Raw genomic sequence first — 17,968 nt, forward strand, 5'->3', positions numbered from 1 at the left:
TCGGAGTGGGAACGCTGGTGAAAAGTGACACGACATCAAAGCTAACCATGATGTCGCTTGGCTGCAGCCGGAGGTCTTGGATGATGGACGAGAATTCATCTGAGTTCTTGATGTGGTGCTGGGTGTTGCCAACTAGGGGGCAAAGGATCTTGGCTAGGTGTCTTGCAGTGTTGTAGGTGGGCCCTCCTCCGGAAGCGACGATGGGGCGTAATGGGGTCTCTTTCTTGTGTATTTTGGGCTGGCCGAATAATCTTGGGCATCTTGAGTTGGATGGACGTAGCTGTCTGTATAGTTGTTCTGTGATGTTCCCTGAGCGGTGGAGGGAGAGAAGCTTCTGCTGCAGCTTTCTCTCGGTGGCTGCCGTGGGGTCTCTTCGAAGTTCACGGTAGCTGCCGGAATTGAGTATATCCCTGACCTTGTGGTCATACTCAACCCAGTCCATAACTACCGTGGCGTTGCCCTTGTCCGCAAGGAGGATGTGGATGGATTTGTCTTGGCAGAGGGACTTGATGGCCGAACGGTCTTCTCTGGTGGTGTTGGGCTTGGGGTTCTTGTGCTTCCGGAGGGCTTGGCTGATGTCGAGGCGGATCTCATCGGCGGTGGTCTTGTCAAGGTGGCGGAGAGTGGGCTCAGTGGCTTGGATAATCTCTTCCTTGGGCAGGGACCGGGGAGTGAGCGCAAAGTTCTGGCCTAGGGCAAGAACCTTTTCCTCGCCGAAGACCACACCATCAACTGGGAAGAAGCCCACCTCATCGCCAACATTGAACAGTGGTACCCAAGACACATTAGAGAAGCCTTGGAAATCTCCAAGCACCCCACCGTACCTCAAGACATCGGTTTCTCCATCAGCGATATCTGGCAGCCCCTCCTCACCTCCCGGTCTGATGGGTCCTCCATACCCTAAGACTCCCCCCCCCACCCAGGGTCTCCTATACCCAGGCAAACTTCCCCCACCACAGCCCATGACCAACTGACATGCATCAGTACCCAGGAGGATCCACCGTTCCACCCGACCACACAGCAGGATCCGTCACACTCCAGTACCTCCAACCAGCATATAAGCCCCACTCCCTCTCTCCAGTTTTTTGACGACGGACAGAGCACACTGTCTGAAACGTTGAGCCTCTCCGGTTCTTATCAGAACCACACAGACTCAAAAAGAGATATTGCATGGTGCTTACTGCAAGCTTTCCATCTTAGTCGTCTGTCACCATGAATAGCTTGAAATCCCATCTATTTGTATGACATTAACATTGCTGTGTCCAAGCTTTTTTGGCCATGTTACACTTGTCTTCAAGACTCATTCTGCTGTATCTGACCATTTTGAGACTTCTTGTCGAATACTTAAGCAGTTTTCTGCAGTGTGGACAGAACCATTTCCTTTGGGAGGTACACGTTTCAGAAGGCACTCCATGTGAAACAATATTATGCTGCACTTCTTATTGTCACATTTAATCATCTGTCCAAATGATGGTTTTTCACAGTAGGACCACAGCCTGTCCTTTTCATCCCTGTTTTCACGACTTGTTGCCTCTGGTTCTGGTATCTGTACATTTCCTGTCAAAGATTGCACTGGTTTCAGAGACAGCCATCTCCCGATCAACTCTGGAAGGACACCAGTTACAAAGAAAGATTAGGAGACCATCAGGGGATGCCCCTACAAAAGGATGTTGGGGGCTGATGTAGAGGCCACAATCTCTCACCACCAGGCCTTGATGCTTAGGGCTTTCCTGACAGCAATATGCATCCCTTGCTTCCTTCTCATGATCACATCCCCCCCCCTGTGATTAGAAATTGAAATGTAACAAAATAAAGAAAAAGATATTGTAAGAAGGAATTCCATGAAAAAAAGTTTACCTTGGATGCTGTTACCACTACAATAGAGAACAGGAAATGATTGGTAAACACCAAACAAAGAACGTACATGTACATGTATAGGACAGTAAGGGGGAAAACCAAAAAGGTCTATAATTTATACAGTGAAATACAAATGCCAACAAAATCTAGAAAAAACTACTGCGAACTGCTTGCCGACTAAAATGACGCTCATTATTCCAATCCATTGTCATCCTTTTCAACAGTTTGTAATGTAACATATTTTATTAATTGTCAATTTCAAAATATCCAAGCTGGCAATTCCAAATCCCCCCCCTGTGACCTGGGTTTTTACCTTATGTCACTATATAACAAACACAGTACACATGTACCTTGTTGCTGCAATTGAGAACTGAAATGCCTCTGGATAGCACATTTTCTTGATGAGACTTGCTGATGACATGGCACGATTTGTTCTTGCAGCACTTTTGAAATTTGAAGCAGTAATACGACCAGCTGTCTGGGCCAACCAGATCTTGCAGTTAGCCAGACCTTTAGTTCCCTCTTCCATAACTTGACAATGCTATGTTGTTATCTGTGTTGAACAGAAAATAGACTTTGGCTCAATACGTTTGTTACCACATTCATCTTTTCACGGAACAAATATTTTCATCATATCAAGAGACTAAAACTGGTAATCAAAAAAAGTATTTTTAGCTCTAAAAATTATCCCTTTTTTCTTGGAGGCATTCTATCAGCACACTTATTTAAAAAACTGATTTGAACTGTTGGTCATGTATTTAGCCCCATACCTCGAGTGAGTGATCTAGTCTCAGTTGGGCATGCTTGCTGTAATGCAAATGAAAGTCTGACTTCTGAAAAACTGTTCAAATTATTGTTATTGCTTAAATTATTGAAGGCTTATATTCTCCATTCAAGGAGGCTAAAACTGTTTCAGAACGACCATTCTTGATTTTGGATGTATTCTTTAGGTTTAAAGGCCATTTACCCATGTGACAAACATGTAGTGAAATTACAAGAGGCAAGTTTTCAAAAGTGACAAGAGTTCTGCTGGGTGGAAAACTGTACCTTTACTGAGTCACTGACAGTAGCACGTTTCTGAAGAAGTTGAGGGTAAGTCAGGTCCAAACTGTCTGGGTCATAGAGAGATGAGAGGGCCTTTGGGTACTTGTCAGTAGCAGAAGGGGGAATAAATTCTTGGGCATATGCATCCATGACACGAACAACTGGCCGAGCTGATACTTGCTGGAGAGATGCATGGAATACGGCCAGTTCATCTGATGTAGGGGGTGCTATAGCAGCTTCTGTCTGAGGTTTCTTGCAGGTACTTGTTGAAGGCTTTCTGAAATTGATGTGTTTCACTTCTGCAGCACATACCTGTAATTGAAAAAAATGGGGATATATTCAATGATTGGGCACATTATGCAAGAAATAACATCTGCATAAGGGCTTCTATATTGGAAGTTTATGAGAAGCAGTTTCAGATTGTGATTATCGTTGCCTAAACCAGCCATTTTTCCATATTACAAGAATACTTTCCTCATCTTTTTCTTACATTTCTTTTTGCTGGTAGCCATGCACACTTCTGAGAAGTACAGGCATCTGATCCTGGAGCTTTCCTCAACTGGTTGGCTTTTACAACACTTGATGTTAATGCAGCAACATGGCTATAGGTTCTCCCAATCTGCAAGGGTAGTAGATAACAATTGATAAAGACAAACATTGTATATCAGAAAGGTCAGTTTGCCTAACAGACATATCACTCAGACAACCAGGGTCATTTATTAGTCATACACATGAATATTTTTCACTTTACAGGCGACCTGCCAATCAGGAAAATATTTTTCCGCTAAGTGACATTAACATATCTTACCCAGCCATGCATGTACAGTGTGCAGCTATAATTTCTCCGCACTTCTCAGCAGCAAACCATGGAACCAGAGGGGTTGCTGTCATTCTCTGGCTGTGTTTCACCCTGCCAATCACCACATATCTGGTCTTCCCGGACCCAGATTGGTATGTGTGAAGTCGTATATCGTGGACCCATCCAGCCTTGACCAAACAATCTGATCCTGTCATGGATTACCATGCCTGCAATTTATGGAGGGAAAAGTGCAGCTTACAAACTAAAGAAAAATTTTCTGTCCAACTGCAACATCACTTTGCCTACAGAAAATTTCTTCTTCCTTGCTGGACTAAAACTATTAACATTTCCTGATAGGTCCTAGTATAATCTAGGCTTCCAACTATACAGTAATTCACCAACCATGCCAACAGTTAACAGACACTGTTAGGGGGGGCTAATTACTAACGTTATAGTTACTGAGTTAGGAGCAGCAATAACTAGAGGGAATGCATTTTGTGGCAAGGCTGGCATGACTAGAGCCTAGAGGGCAAGCTTTTCCTGGAGGGGCTTGAGTAAACCCTAGATTGTGACTAGATTGAAAACAAGAAAAAACAGCCTGATTCCGCCTTGGTGCAGTCAGTAGGCCACAGATCTGGCTGTTTTCAGACTGAATTTGGTGGGGATCAAGTTCAGTTACAAAATTTAAACTGAAGTTAAACTAGAAAGGATCAACGTTCATGACGTTTTGGAAATTCGTTCTCTAATTCCTTTGTTTCTTTCTTTCTCTTCTTAGGTTAAATTAAATTAAAACAGACCTAGGCAAACAAGTTTTTACTAGAAAAAGCAGGAGTAATCTTACTCTTATGTCTTCTTTGTGTGCTGGCTCAGAGTTGAAATCATGTAGATGTACATGTCGTTCCACTGCACGTCAGGAATTATTTCCGGTGCAGCCTCCAGCTTTTTTGTGTTGATCTGATACGGGTCCTGTTTCAGGTTACATGCCTCTAATTTAGAAGCACCCATCAAGCCTTTAGCATAGGCAGACAAAAAATCCGACATGGTAACAGTGAGGGAAACAAAGTATCGCTATGTGAAATACGCTCTTTATTCAGACTTTGCACCGTGCGATTCCCGGTATAACATGTACTTGCACTAGTTTGCGTTAGCACACGCACTTCAACGAAAGCGCTTGACCTCGAAGATGGCGACACCATTTGTCGCTAAGTTGGCAGAGACGTCAGTGCATAAGGTCTACATACTGCCATTGCACATGTTGTAAATGACACATGTTGAAAGTGTTTCAACATGTAAAGAAAAAAATTCAGTCTAAAATTTCCTGAACTGAGTAGGCTGTTTCCTGAAATCTTCAACAATGCCTCTACATGCTACCCCCCCTCAGGTAACCTTATTTTCCCAATTTAAATAAAAGTGCCATGTATACAAGGTACATTACATCATGTACCTGATTTGTGGGTATGTTTTCTGGTGAACAACAAATGGTGTACAGATGTTCGTATTGTCTCCCGTGGGTGTACCCTGATTTGAAATATTTGACTATTAAGTGTAGACCCTTTTATTTGCCAAGGGAATTTTTGTCAGTTACTTTAACCTCTGTGTACATTCACCCTAAGGAAGACGCAGATGCAGCTGTGAACGGTCTCTCTGACATTATTTCACACTACAAGAACGCAGGCCCAGGAACTTTATCAATTGTTGCAGGAGACTTTAACCACGCGGATTTGAAAGAAGTTCTTTCAAACTATCAGCAATTTGTAACATGTGCCACTCATGGCTCTGCAACCTTGGACCATTGTTACTGTCTGGTGAAAGGAGCGTACAAATCAATATTACGCCCCAACCTTGGCAACTCAGACCATTCTGTAGTTCTGCTCATTCCAGCATATAAACAAAAACTGAAACAGTTTAAGCCTACCAAGAGAACTGTTTAAGGTGTGGTCGGAGGCCTCATCTGAACAGCTACATGTACGTGCTTGTTTTGAGTGTACATGTACAATGTGGGACATTTTTGAGCATGAAAACAGTCTCGACAACTACACTGTCATTACAACAGACTACTGTATATTAATTTCTGTGCAGATTCCTGCTTACAGACTAAAGTACTTTTTCAATACCTCAACAATAAGCCGTGGTTCAGTAAGCACATCAGGACATTGCTGGTTGCTAATGATGAGGCTTACAAGTCAAAAGATACTTTTTTTAAACCCTGAAAATTTTCAGAAAGCCCAATCTGCTCTAAAAAAAGGTATTAGACATGTTAGAGAATCCAAACGGTCCTTCAAGAAGAAACTCAAGGACAACTTTGACACCAATAACCCCAAAGAACTCTGGGCGAATATAAACCTCATCACTAATTACAAGGGCGCCAACAAGTCAGTTGACGTGATTGACGCAACTTTACCGAGACAATTGAATGAATTTTACTGTCATTTCGATTGTGGTAACAACAGTTTAGCAGATCCTGCCACTGTTGACAGTGATGAGGCACCATTTATAATAACGGAGTGTGATGTCAAACGTCAGTTCTCGTGCCTCAATGAATATAAAGCAGCTGGCCCGGATAGACTTAGTGCCCGCTTACTGAAGAGTTGTGCTGCTGAACTGGCTGGAGTTTTTACTAAGATCTTTAACTTGTCTCTCAAATTTCATGAAGTCCCTTCTTCTTTTAAAAATTCTATCATAATACCAGTTCATAAAAAGAATTCCATCTCATGCCTTAATGATTATAGGCCGATTGCGCTCACCTCGATCCCCTTGAAGATTTTTGAGAGATTTGCTTTACAGTTTCTGAAATCGATTCTACCACCGGATTTGGATTGTCATCAGTTTGCTCATAGAAGTAACCGGTGTGTAGAGGATGCTGTTAGTCTTTGTCTTCATGAAGTTTTGCGTCATCTCGAACAGGCTAGGTAGTATGTTAGAAACCAAGGAGATGATTGTGGATTTCCGAAGGAAACATAGGAATGATAAAGAGCCAGCTTATATCAATGGCAAGGTTGTAGAACAGGTCGAAAGTTTTAAATTACTAGGGACACACATAGCCAGGGACCTTACATGGAGTGTAAACTGTCAGGAAAATCACGAAGAAAGCCTGTCAACGCTTAATTTTCCTTACGAAAACTGACATCATTTGGAGTCCGCCAGTTTATTTTAGTTAATTTTTATCGGTGTATCATTGAGAGCATTCTTTGCTCATCAATCATTGTTTGGTTCGGCCGAGTTTCTGCTAGTGACCTATACAGACTAAATTCTATAGTTCGTTCAGCAGAGAAGATTATATGTACCCACTTGCCATCACTTGAATCCATTTACAATGACAGAATGTGCAAATATTCTCGATCAAGAATGAAAAACGAGTTTCATCCTGCGTCTGCTTATTTCACATTCCTGCCATCTAATCATCGTCTTAAAACTTTGTACGGAAGTAAATGTTTTACAAAGAGTTTGTATTCATCAGCAGTCCAGTATATAATGGGTCCCAGTGACTGTTTTAACTGTGTAGGGCCTTACTTTTTTTGTACATGTACTTTAGTTTTGTACTTATATTTAATATTTAGTACTGTAATATCAATGTAACTTGTATTTTTTGTATGTTTTATTGAGGGCTCAAGGATGTTTTTTAACTGTCTCTCATTGGCAATCCAATCCAATCCAATCCAATCCAATCCAATCCTATCCAATGGCACTAAAATTACGAATCACAGCTAAAACCTAAATTAAAATTAAAAAAGAATGATAACCCTACTAGATAAAACTAATAAAATCAAGAATCTTGCAGTGCGATATCACTGTAAAATGCAACATTAAAAAGGTAAAGTTTTACTTTACAGTTAAAATCGGCAAGGCTCTGCTCGCACTGTATGTGCCATGGCAAGGCAGTCCATAATTTAGGAGCAGCCATTGCAAATGCCCTGTCACCAACTTGTGTGGGTAGCATTTTACCATTAGGGTAACTTAAAGGACTGTTACTTGCTGACCTGAGATGATATCTAGACTCCTTAATGATGACAAGATTCACTAAGTATCTATGAGCAAGACCATGGATGGCTTTGTATGTTAACAGGATGATTTCAAAGTTAATCCTGTACAAAACAGGTAACTAGTGAAGCAATGGTGTTGTGTGCTAAAACTTGGGTGTATTCATAAGAAGACTAGCTGCATTCATAAGAAGACTAGCTGCAGCATGAAGCTGAAGCAAGGCATCAAGGCAATCGCTCACCAGCTTAGTAGGCATTGGTTCCAGATCACATGATTTGTTTGTGGACTTCACAAGTTCTTATACCTGTGACCTAATTAGTGGTTGAAATTGGCCAAACAGAATGCCACAGGACGAAGGCGATTCAGGTAATGGATGAGAAGTTCAGCTTGCTGCAGCTGAAGTTATATTATCAAGCCTAACATGGATATTAGATATTTTCTTCTCAAAGAAGCTACCCATGTCATTAGCAACAGACGGTTTGTTGATATAGAAAGGGAAAGGAGCATCATTAGTGTGTTTTAGTAGCTTTTTTGATGCTCTGAATAACTTCGCTTGATTAGAACTATTACTGCCAATGAATTCTCGGCAAAAATTGCCACGGGCTCTTTTCATTAGGAATGTAACTTAATTTCTTTGAATCTTGTAATCTAAAAGATCACATGCCTTATCAGTACGCCTCCACTTTCTTTCTGCCATTCTCTTCTGCCTCCCTGCTGACTTAATTTCTTGATCAAAGAAGATGCTTCCAGTGTACCGTACTTGTAACACTTGGCAAAGCTCTTCAAGATCCTGAGGGGCATTCATACATAGCTCAGAAAACTCTAAATCAGCTTTCAAAGAATCGATGTCAATTGATTAAATGTTCCAGTAAGTGACCTCCTTAACAGGGGAAGGCGGTTTCTTCTGTTTCAAGTTACAAAGAACAGACAAGTGATCAGAGAAAAAAATCTAATATAAGATTGAGTGTTGCTGAGGACCCATAGATTCCAGAAGCACCAAAACCCCATCGGTGTTATGGTCATCAGGAATGTCAACATATTATTTATCAGCAGATAAAACAATCAATTCAAAATAGTAGGCAAACTCACTCACAAAACTGGTTGGTTGTAAAAGGATGATTTGCAGAGTAAGATGGTCTATAGATAATCACCAATCGCGGTTTGTTGGAATTAATTGCAACAGACCATTCTGGGGCGCATATGTTTCTGTGATTGTGGTCATAAACATAATTTGGTCTGTAACCAATATGAACAGGAATTTTACATGTGTACCTGCACCGACCTGATTGCCTCCCCCTAAACTAAAGAATTTTGTTTGCTTTCAGGGTTTGAAACACAGTTCAATCAGAATAGGGAGGTTACAACTCGTTCGAATTCTGAAAAACTGACTGCAGGTATAAGTTTTACTTTCATGATTTGAGAGCAAGCAAAAATGTAGCAAATGGCTTTGCTTCTTTGACTTTTCTAAAATTTTCTGAATACCTGGTATACAGTTTCTTCCCAAAAATTTCCTGATGAACTCCAAAATTTCCTTCATTTCAGGAACATGATGCATTCAATAAACCTGTCTGGGATAGGTTGCTTATTTGCCTGTAATAGTAAGAACCAGATACCTTATTTTCTCCTGCCCCATACCTTTGAACCAAATTGGCAGTAAATTAGATTCACTAGCAGAACATACCAGTAGTTGCTGGATGGAATGGCAACTTAACGCATACACAAGTTAATTACACGTCTATTAACCCTAACCCCCTAGGCATTTTCACTAGGCACCATCCTGAATCTTCGGAAATCCTCAGATTTTCAACTTGAAAAAACTTACATTCAGCCAAAATCCTCCAAAATTTCTTGAAAATGTCCAAATCCTTCAAAATCCTCCGGCAATTCCTGTCATTAGGTTGAGGCAGTGCGAATGGCAATCTTGAGCTGTGCGGTTGATTCAAAAGAAATATCAGGCTGAATTCGTGCTTCACTAAGCACAAACAACATAAGGTCTGATCCACAACCTTCAAGTACATGTACATGTATGGCATCCTTTGAAATCAACCATGCACTTTTGTCATACACCCTGAATCCTCTAAGTTCCTCCACATTGCAGAAAAGGATTTTGGAGGATTTGGGAGGGTTAGGGTTAATCCTTGTTATTCTCTTGGTAAATGTTTTAAGAACCTTCCTCATCCTTCCAAATCCTAACACCATATGCATGATGTAATAGACTGAGCATATAAACAGTCCAAGAGTTAATTACATGTATTAGGTTTTTAATCCTTATTTATTCTCTTGGTAGATCTTTCTGGAACCTTCCTTATCCTTCCAATTAAAGCCCATCACCATGCACATGTACATGCAACAGAGGACATGAACAGTCAGACACTGTTTATTTGTGGTACGGTAATCCCATGGTAGTCTTGCAGTTGACTGAAGTTTTGGTCGATTTTTGGTCGCGTTTTGTTCGATTTTTGGTCGATTGAAAATTAACTGAACTCCCTAATGAAAAAGTATCATGCCAGAAGGAAACTGTATGGATGAGAACGGAAAGTTTTTGTTTGGGTCTTTTAGGCGGGCAATTTGACGTCGTTGTACATATTAGTGCGTTGCAGTAAAAGTCAATTCGTACTGAAATGCACTCGTATCCAGGTGTGTGTGCATGTACGTGTATGGCATGCCCAAAATCCCGACATCTCATTTTGACCGTTGTCGGTCATTGCTACAGTGCGGAAATTTGAAAAACGAACCCCATTTCAGACAAATGGCTCTTGATCTTGAAGAAATGACCTGATGGATACAAACGATTCATCAGCCTTCCAGACAATATCACTGATGACCTGAGGGGAATTCAACAAAAGTGTTAAAATTGGGAACTGATGTATAAAAAAAGTGAAAAACACGGAAAATGGCGAAATGGGTCTCAGTGAAAAACAAAGTGAAGTTCCAAAAAAGGTTTCCTGCCTAGAAGTAATAAACCTTTTTGATCATAAGAGTTACTAGTCTTTCACGTGACATCAAAATTATTTGAAGGTAAAATAGTAAAAATTAGACACAAAGTTAGCTAAAAAGCGACAATTTTTCAAAATTATCCTTTGTCGTAAAATTGACATTTTTCACTTCTTTGATAAGTTTCCAGAGAGCTTTCTTTATCAGAAGTTTTTCAGTATCACCATTTGATACACTCTTGGCAATTAATTCACACATGAGGTCTTCATCAAGGGAAATGGCAGAACAAATCTCTCACCAATATGCGTCGTCTGCGAGAATATCAGTTTTTAGGCTATCGACCATATGTTGCTATTGCGCATGCGCAAATACTCAAACTAATTGCACAATCAATAGGGACCGAACATATATGTACGTGAGCCAAGTCATAAACTGGTCCCAGACCTTCACTGCTCCGATCGTAGCACTGTGTCACTGGTCTGTCACCAGTCAGACATAAACGCCATGTGCTTTTCACCTCTGTAAAGTTGTTGATCACACTGCAGGACGATTAAGGTTTCCTTAAAAAAAAATGGTAGTACCAGTAAGTAAGCAGAGAAACAAAGAAGGAATATCACAAGTGTTTCTGACGAAAGTTTTGTTCATGATAGCATAAAAGTCCAACCATCCAAATGGACAACGTGGAACGCACAGTGTGATATCATCCAAAATTAACCCTGTGTTACCGGTATGTTATGCAACTGCGGACATGGTTTTTTAACCCTAACCCTGCACGATACCACAAATTACTAGTTGTAGTAAAATGTAGTATTCAGCGCTGTTGCTTGTAAGAAGACATAACCTTATTGTTCTCTGAAGCCATAAGAATAGATAAAACAATGTACCATACAGTGCTGTGGCACTATGCATGGCTTTATTGTTCTCTGTACATGTACAAGTAACAATGGAAGTAACCCAGCGGGAAGTAGTAATTTGTAGTGGTAGGTCCTTCAGGCTCAGACTACTACTTAGTTTTTTGAAATACTGAGTAGTGTAAGCCAAACAATATGCTTGGCGGTTAGGGTTGATGGATAAATAAACAATGGAAATCACTGTGACTATCTATTGATAGTCACCACGACTACCGAATTTCACTAGTCGCCCACATCTACCAGTATTACTTTCAGTGGGTGCATGGTCTGTGTTACTGTCATCCGTTTTACCCCATATAATTTTCCTCAAGTATCAAAACCTTTCCCTCCTTCTACAAAATTAACCCAGCAATTTGGCAAAATAATGTCCTTGTAATCTACATGTAGTTAGGCGAGTCTGAAAGCTTAAATCTAATTCTTCCTTTTACATGTACAAAAATGTTCACGTTCACTACGAGCAGGAACAAAGGGGGACATTTTCAATAAAAATGACAACCCTTCAGGACAAACCCATCGGTTAAGCACACAAATTTGTGCATATTTTGTGCAGTGTTACACTGAGCACGTGCAACAAATTACTTCATGCTGGAATGTCTGGTCTTCACATGTGCAGCAACCTGTTCGGAAACTTCTCACCAGCCTGTCTTTCTTTTGCTGGCGAAGGTGCACTTCAACCAGGGTGAGACTGGACCCCAACAATTTTGTTGGTATTACAGTTCATGCACGAGTATGTAAAACATGTTTTTTTGGCAATTGTGAACGTTCCTATTGTCCTCTTTTGTTCATACTTTAACTTTTTTGGAAGGCCTCCAATATGTTTTGTACACGTTTGGCAATCATGGACATATCAGGAATTATGGACGGTCATTAATTCTTTTGTTTAATGTCCACGATTGTTTGGGAACATCAGTGCACGTATACATGTACATAAATGACATGTACATAAATGGCATGCACGTACTGTATTACACATTGTTTATGAACACTTACAATATACTACGATGTACATGTATGTCCTTTTGAGCCTCAAACATCAATGATACATGTAGTTCAACAACTTCACACTACAAGCATTTCGAAGTGTCCAAACCTGTTAATTTTTACGAGGAAATCTCTATAATGTTAATATATCATCTTCCCTTTCCATGTTCGTCGCCTCACAATGTTTACAATCCATCTACATCGCTAACCGTGAAAACCTCCATGCAGTTTTTGGCACCTTATCAATAGGTTCAGTACAATGTACATGTAGGTCCCCATCTCGGTAAATTATGCCATGATGCCACATTATTGAGAGTCTCGTAGGTGTACATGTACTGTACATGTATATCCTGAGCAACATCTCAACAGCAAAATCAACCAGTATTTCTGTATTTAAAGCCATGCACAATCCACCACAAGTACATGTCCGTACGCAACTCAAAATGGCATCTATGTGTTGCTGCAATAAGACATGCACAACACATGGCATGTGTTGCTGGTTTGTTTCATACTCAGGTTCTGGACCTGCAGCACACATTTCTGTATAGACCTTTTTCACCCATATGACTGGATTGCACTAAATGTGAACAATTCCACCACATGTGGACTGCCTTGACCAATGGGCAGCTTCAACCACGTACAAGCGCACAGTATGCTGCGTGCTTGACTAGTTTATCTTGAATAAAAAGATTACCATCACAACACTATGTGCTCATTACCATCAAAACTTATCACAGTCCTGCACGATTGTGATATCACAGGAAAAAGGTCTATAAATGTGGGAATACAGTGTACATGTATGCCATTATTTTCACTACCACTACTCCAACATACCCATTGTGCATGTACATGTACACCACAGTACATCTACTTCAGGAGAAACAACGGTTTGTGTACTTCTGGAACGCCTGTACAAGACTTTACCAAGTTGTGGATGATTACTATTTCTCCAAAAATTCCACCAAAAAAATCTACATGTATAACACTGGATTTTTTAAAAATCTGGAAGAAGCTCACCCCTGTTCAGGGGATAGGGAAGGAGCCCCGGAATTGACAATCCCTCTGAAACCTTTATGCTGAATTTTCTAAGATTTTTTCAAGTGTACTACATGTACGTTGGGCATGTTAGGGAACATTAAGTTGAATTCATGCACAGTTTTAGGACGCTGTCGGTTTTGAATTTCTGACAAAAGATCATGACAAATTGTTCACAAAGGTTCAACAATATAAAGGTTATCGTAGCAGTATTTATCCCAATGAATTTGAAACCTTTCATAAAGAGGTTTGGCAACACTGTGAAGAAAATCAAGTGAAAGTCGACGTGTGCTACATTAGGGGACTTTACATTGATGCATCATGTACCCTAACATGGCACGACCGCTAAAATGGTGTACTTTCATTTTTCGCTTCTTGTGTCTTTTAACCGTCTTAACCCTAACCCTTACTTCCAGCCATACAATAGCTATACAAACTCCCAATTTGGCTGTTTTGATTGTGCCAACTTACATGTACATGTACTCTGCCATTAGAGCTGTTTGTACAATATTTCATACATGCTTTCTTGGTGTAGTAAGATGTCTGACGGGGAGGTTTATTCACATTATATCCTCATTAAAATGGTGAAATGAGTATTTTGCTCATCCACACTACAGAAAATCAGCATACATACTCTAAATAACTGTCAGCTTTGTACAGTTTGACCCATCGCAACACAGCTCCTCTCTTTTCTTTTTTGTGGACGGGCAAAATGCTCAAGAATTTCACCATTTTAATGAGAACATAAAGGGAATGTAAATCCTCCGTATCATGAGACATCTTACTTCACCAAGAAGGCATGAACCTGTATGAAATTTGTTGCACAAATAGCTGTGATGGCAGAGTACCTGTAAGTTGGCACCACTAGAACTGCCAAAATGGGAGTTTGTACTTGGCTATGGTACCCATATTGGTACATGTATCTCCTAGCCTAGGTTTGTATTAAACCTGACAGTTTAGGAAGCACATGATGTACATGTACCTAACCTCTAGTAAAATCATACAGAAATCAGACATGTCAGAGGATTGAGGACTCTTAACGTTAACGGAGCAATATCTTAAAGAAACCAGGAAATAGAAATATTTTTATAAATCGTACTAAAAACCCTTGAAATTGCATCTTGGGGTTTCAAGTAACCTTACTTTGAATTTTTGTTTTGCAATTTTAACCCATAGTTTGATGTTTTTTGTTTCATGCTTATGCAAATTTACATATTCAAGAGCAAAACCATGATGTCATCCAAGGCACTCAATGTTGCACTGATTTGTGCACAGACAGTTTCTAGATTTTTTTAACCACTGCTATGGCAGATTTTATTTTCTTTGGCAATTTATTGCTGTTTAAGTATACGGCAATCAAAAAATCCTTTTCACAGAAATGTTCCCAGATACATGTAGCAAATTTGGGATTTACATCAAAGCAAAAGTGCCCTCACTTGTACAGAGATGCTTGGTCAATTTCTAATGTTTGAAAAAAAGCACCGTTCAGTTCACGTAACTCAAAGATATCTAATGGTCTTCATAGATAGAAGAAGAGTACAGATAAACAAAAAGTGATTCTAAGAAAAATCCATTTCCTGGTTACACAGCTCAACTTTCACAATTACTAAAACGTCACATTTCAAAAATTTTTATTCATAAATGTCAGCTTATGTACCTGCAATAAAGTTTGGAAGAAACTTTATTTTCAACTGATTTTCTGATTTCTCTTCCAACGTGCAAAATGAACTCTTTTTAACATGTGCTCAAAATCAGGAAGAGTTTTCTGACAAACTTATGGATGGGTATTTGAGCAGCAGGAATGATGCTTTGGAAGAATTTATCAACTTCAAATGATTTGCAAATGTTTATAGTCCTATGTGATCACACTCACTCACATGACTCAGCTGAATTCGAGCCCCATTTCTGGATTCTGACAGTGGGCCCTACATGTACTTTTAAATTTCGAATGAAATTTCATGACAAAAGTTCAACTCGACATACATGTAGGCTTATAAAGGTAATCTATAGCCTAGCCTAGAGTTACAAATTAATAACCAAATGAGCTTTAACAAAAGTTTATCCAGAAAGAGGTTTGGCGATGCTGTGTGAATGTGACGAAAGCCAAGTGAGCGTCAAATTAAAAACGTTCGCCTCGTTAGGGCACTTGGTCTATAGCCTTGTAGGTCTAGGCACCTACATGTAGGTTATCATATGTCGGTCATGTTGGTCGTCCCTAGTACTACTAGGCCTACTAGTGGTACTAAATAAGTACTCAAGACCATTTCTACTCTACCGTATGCACTAGCTAACTAGTGTATACTACAAAAGTAGGCCTACTACTTGCTTAGCATGACTAGGCTAACTTACGCCCCTGTCTGGGCCAGTATGTAGACATACATGTAGGCCCACTTACTTTTTATTCCTGCCATTTTGCGTTTGTTCAACGTTAGTCCACTTCCCGGATCAAAATACGCGTATACTTCTTCAATCTCCACACATCTGCACATGTATACAAACAATTTGATTTCAATGTCGTGAAATTGGCACGAAATTCGGGCTAGGTTTTCGACCGGCCTTATTTGGACTGAACGCTATTTTTACGGCTGCAAATGTGCACGTAATCGTTCACGTAATTTAACTGGCCCGCAGAAATTCCACGGAGGCCGATCACAGACAGCAGCAACAGCCCATAAACACCAACAAAGAAAATACATACATGTACCTTCGTTGAAATGTATCTTAGGCCGTGTCCGAAACGGGCTTCCAGAGCTACGGCTACGTCTGTTGTCTACGCGTCTCCTCTCCACGCATTCCCAATAGAGGGATCCCAATACGACGCTTTTGCGTCGACGTGCGAACTTCCGCGTTTGAAAACGAGGCTGTATGTGTCAGCTTCAATTCTTAATACGATCAGACGATTGAAAGTAAGGAGTCAAGACACAAAATACATAAAGGTATGTTAACTTCAGACTTTTCAGGCTGCAAATTTTTGTGGAAGAGTCTTTCAGGATGAACTCGACACGTAAAATCAAAAGAAAAAAAAATGATGGCAATTTACCGCGAACTAACGTACCTGCGATGGTCGTTTATCTTGTGCAGTGGGCGTGGTTTAAACTGAAGTGGCGTACCGTCACACTTATGAACAGGATACTTTTTGTACTGTGTGGACTCCGCGGGCTCGCGCGAAGAAGTTCATCACAGAGAGCCTCGGTTTCGATAAAGATATGCGCAGATGGCGCTAATGTGAAATCCCTCGATGGAGCGAAAACCAGACCTAGCTCTAGACAACAGATTCGGGTGCTGCCTTAACTATGAAAGAACGTAGGCCTATTGAGAATCGGGTTCTTTTATTTCACCAGGGTCAGGGTTTTGTTCCTAATCGGGTGAGTCAACTCCTGAAATCAATCGGGGACAGCCTGTGGGACGAATCATTCGGGGCGCTAATTAGGTGTGCCCATAGGATCCCCCTTACACATTCCTTAAAAGAAAAACGCACTTTTTCTAAAATCTAAGATGGTACCAAATCGTTTATTAAATGTGTTGTTCGGGGGCAATTACCACTTGGTTTAAGTTTCAGAAAATATGACGTGTTGGTTTTTGTGGGTGTGTATGCCATGGCGGATAGACCAATGAGAACAGGTTGTCCAGCACATCAGCATTATTTATGGGGCTAACAAGTAACTTTATTTTTTAAAAGACTTCTGTGAGCCAACCTGCAACTAAAGTCATGTCTAATTTGGAGTATACAGCAGATTTCATCATAGGTATACCCGCCCTCAAAATAATGTTGAATCAGTTCGTCTCTTATGAAACTATTAAGGAATCAAACATTGTAAATAATCTATTATTGACATTCCGTTATGTGGGATATCGTGCAGGGACAGACAGAAATATTACATAGGCTATAGACCTAAAGTCAGGCTGTTAACGAGTAAAGTTACGTCTAGAGTAACGAAGTTATCGAGAAAAACAATCTACCCTCACAAAAGTCTATTTTGTTGATTTATTTATGTAACCAAAATGGTATTATTTCATATACACGTTACTTAGCTGATGTCAGGATATTATTTCTTCTTTCAATTGGAGTTTGGCGCAACTGCAAAAACGAATACATGTACTTCTTCTAGTTCTATTGCTAAAATGAGAGTCAGGCATAGTGGATCGATCGAACAAGGACATGTACATGTGAAACGATCAAGGGTCAAAGTTAAAAATACCACTGCGCAATCGTGACAAAAAAAACCACGGGCGACGCACGACGGGCGACGCACGACGGGCGACGCACGACGGGCGACGCACGACGGGCGACGCACGACGGGCGACGCACGACGGGCGACGCACGACGGGCGACGCACGACGGGCGACGCACGACGGGCGACGCACGACGGGCGACGCACGACGGCAGATATGGAATTCCATAAGACTCCTACTTCCCGGAAAATTCTTT

The 17,968-nt window shown here is 40.6% G+C and overlaps 3 protein-coding genes across 6 annotated transcripts in view; 1 reads left to right on the forward strand and 2 right to left on the reverse strand.

Annotated features, from left to right (window-relative positions):
- LOC110988045 (leptin receptor overlapping transcript-like 1) overlaps window positions 1–16,068 on the reverse strand; it is a 48,518-nt gene extending 32,450 nt beyond the window's left edge. Inside the window, exon 1 of the mRNA XM_087144542.1 lies at window positions 15,934–16,068. Coding sequence (XP_087000668.1) covers window positions 15,934–16,028 — 95 coding nt within the window. The 5' untranslated portion in view covers window positions 16,029–16,068. The remainder of the gene's footprint in view (window positions 1–15,933) is intronic.
- The window catches only part of LOC110988044 (serum paraoxonase/arylesterase 2-like), a 190,888-nt gene that overhangs the window by 40,554 nt on the left and 132,366 nt on the right, over window positions 1–17,968 (forward strand). The window contains exon 1 of one of the 4 annotated variants that reach the window (XM_022251254.2): window positions 16,359–16,475. The exons of 2 other annotated variants lie outside the window; for them this stretch is intronic. The gene's annotated coding sequence lies outside the window, so the exon portion shown is untranslated. Of the gene's footprint in view, window positions 1–16,358; window positions 16,476–17,968 lie in introns of those variants that run through there. One more of the 4 variants, XM_087144540.1, reaches the window with a different exon arrangement.
- Window positions 1,717–16,070, reverse strand: LOC110988046 (uncharacterized). Its single transcript, XM_087144543.1, has 6 exons — window positions 15,935–16,070; window positions 3,710–3,927; window positions 3,392–3,520; window positions 2,905–3,213; window positions 2,208–2,410; window positions 1,717–1,781 (listed from the first exon to the last, which is right to left on the reverse strand). Exons 2-5 carry the CDS (start codon window positions 3,719–3,721, stop codon window positions 2,399–2,401), a joined length of 462 nt encoding a protein of 153 aa, XP_087000669.1. The 5' UTR covers window positions 3,722–3,927; window positions 15,935–16,070; the 3' UTR covers window positions 1,717–1,781; window positions 2,208–2,398.

This window comes from Acanthaster planci, linkage group LG12, assembly GCF_054643075.1.
Source record: "Acanthaster planci isolate LZ-2023a linkage group LG12, COTS_SCS, whole genome shotgun sequence".
Taxonomy (NCBI): domain Eukaryota; kingdom Metazoa; phylum Echinodermata; class Asteroidea; order Valvatida; family Acanthasteridae; genus Acanthaster; species Acanthaster planci.

Coding starts and splice junctions, on each gene's coding strand:
- LOC110988046 (XM_087144543.1), bottom strand. Junction 3,214..3,391: donor GGCTACCAGCAAAAAGAAAT/GTAAGAAAAAGA, acceptor TTTCAATTACAG/GTATGTGCTGCAGAAGTGAA.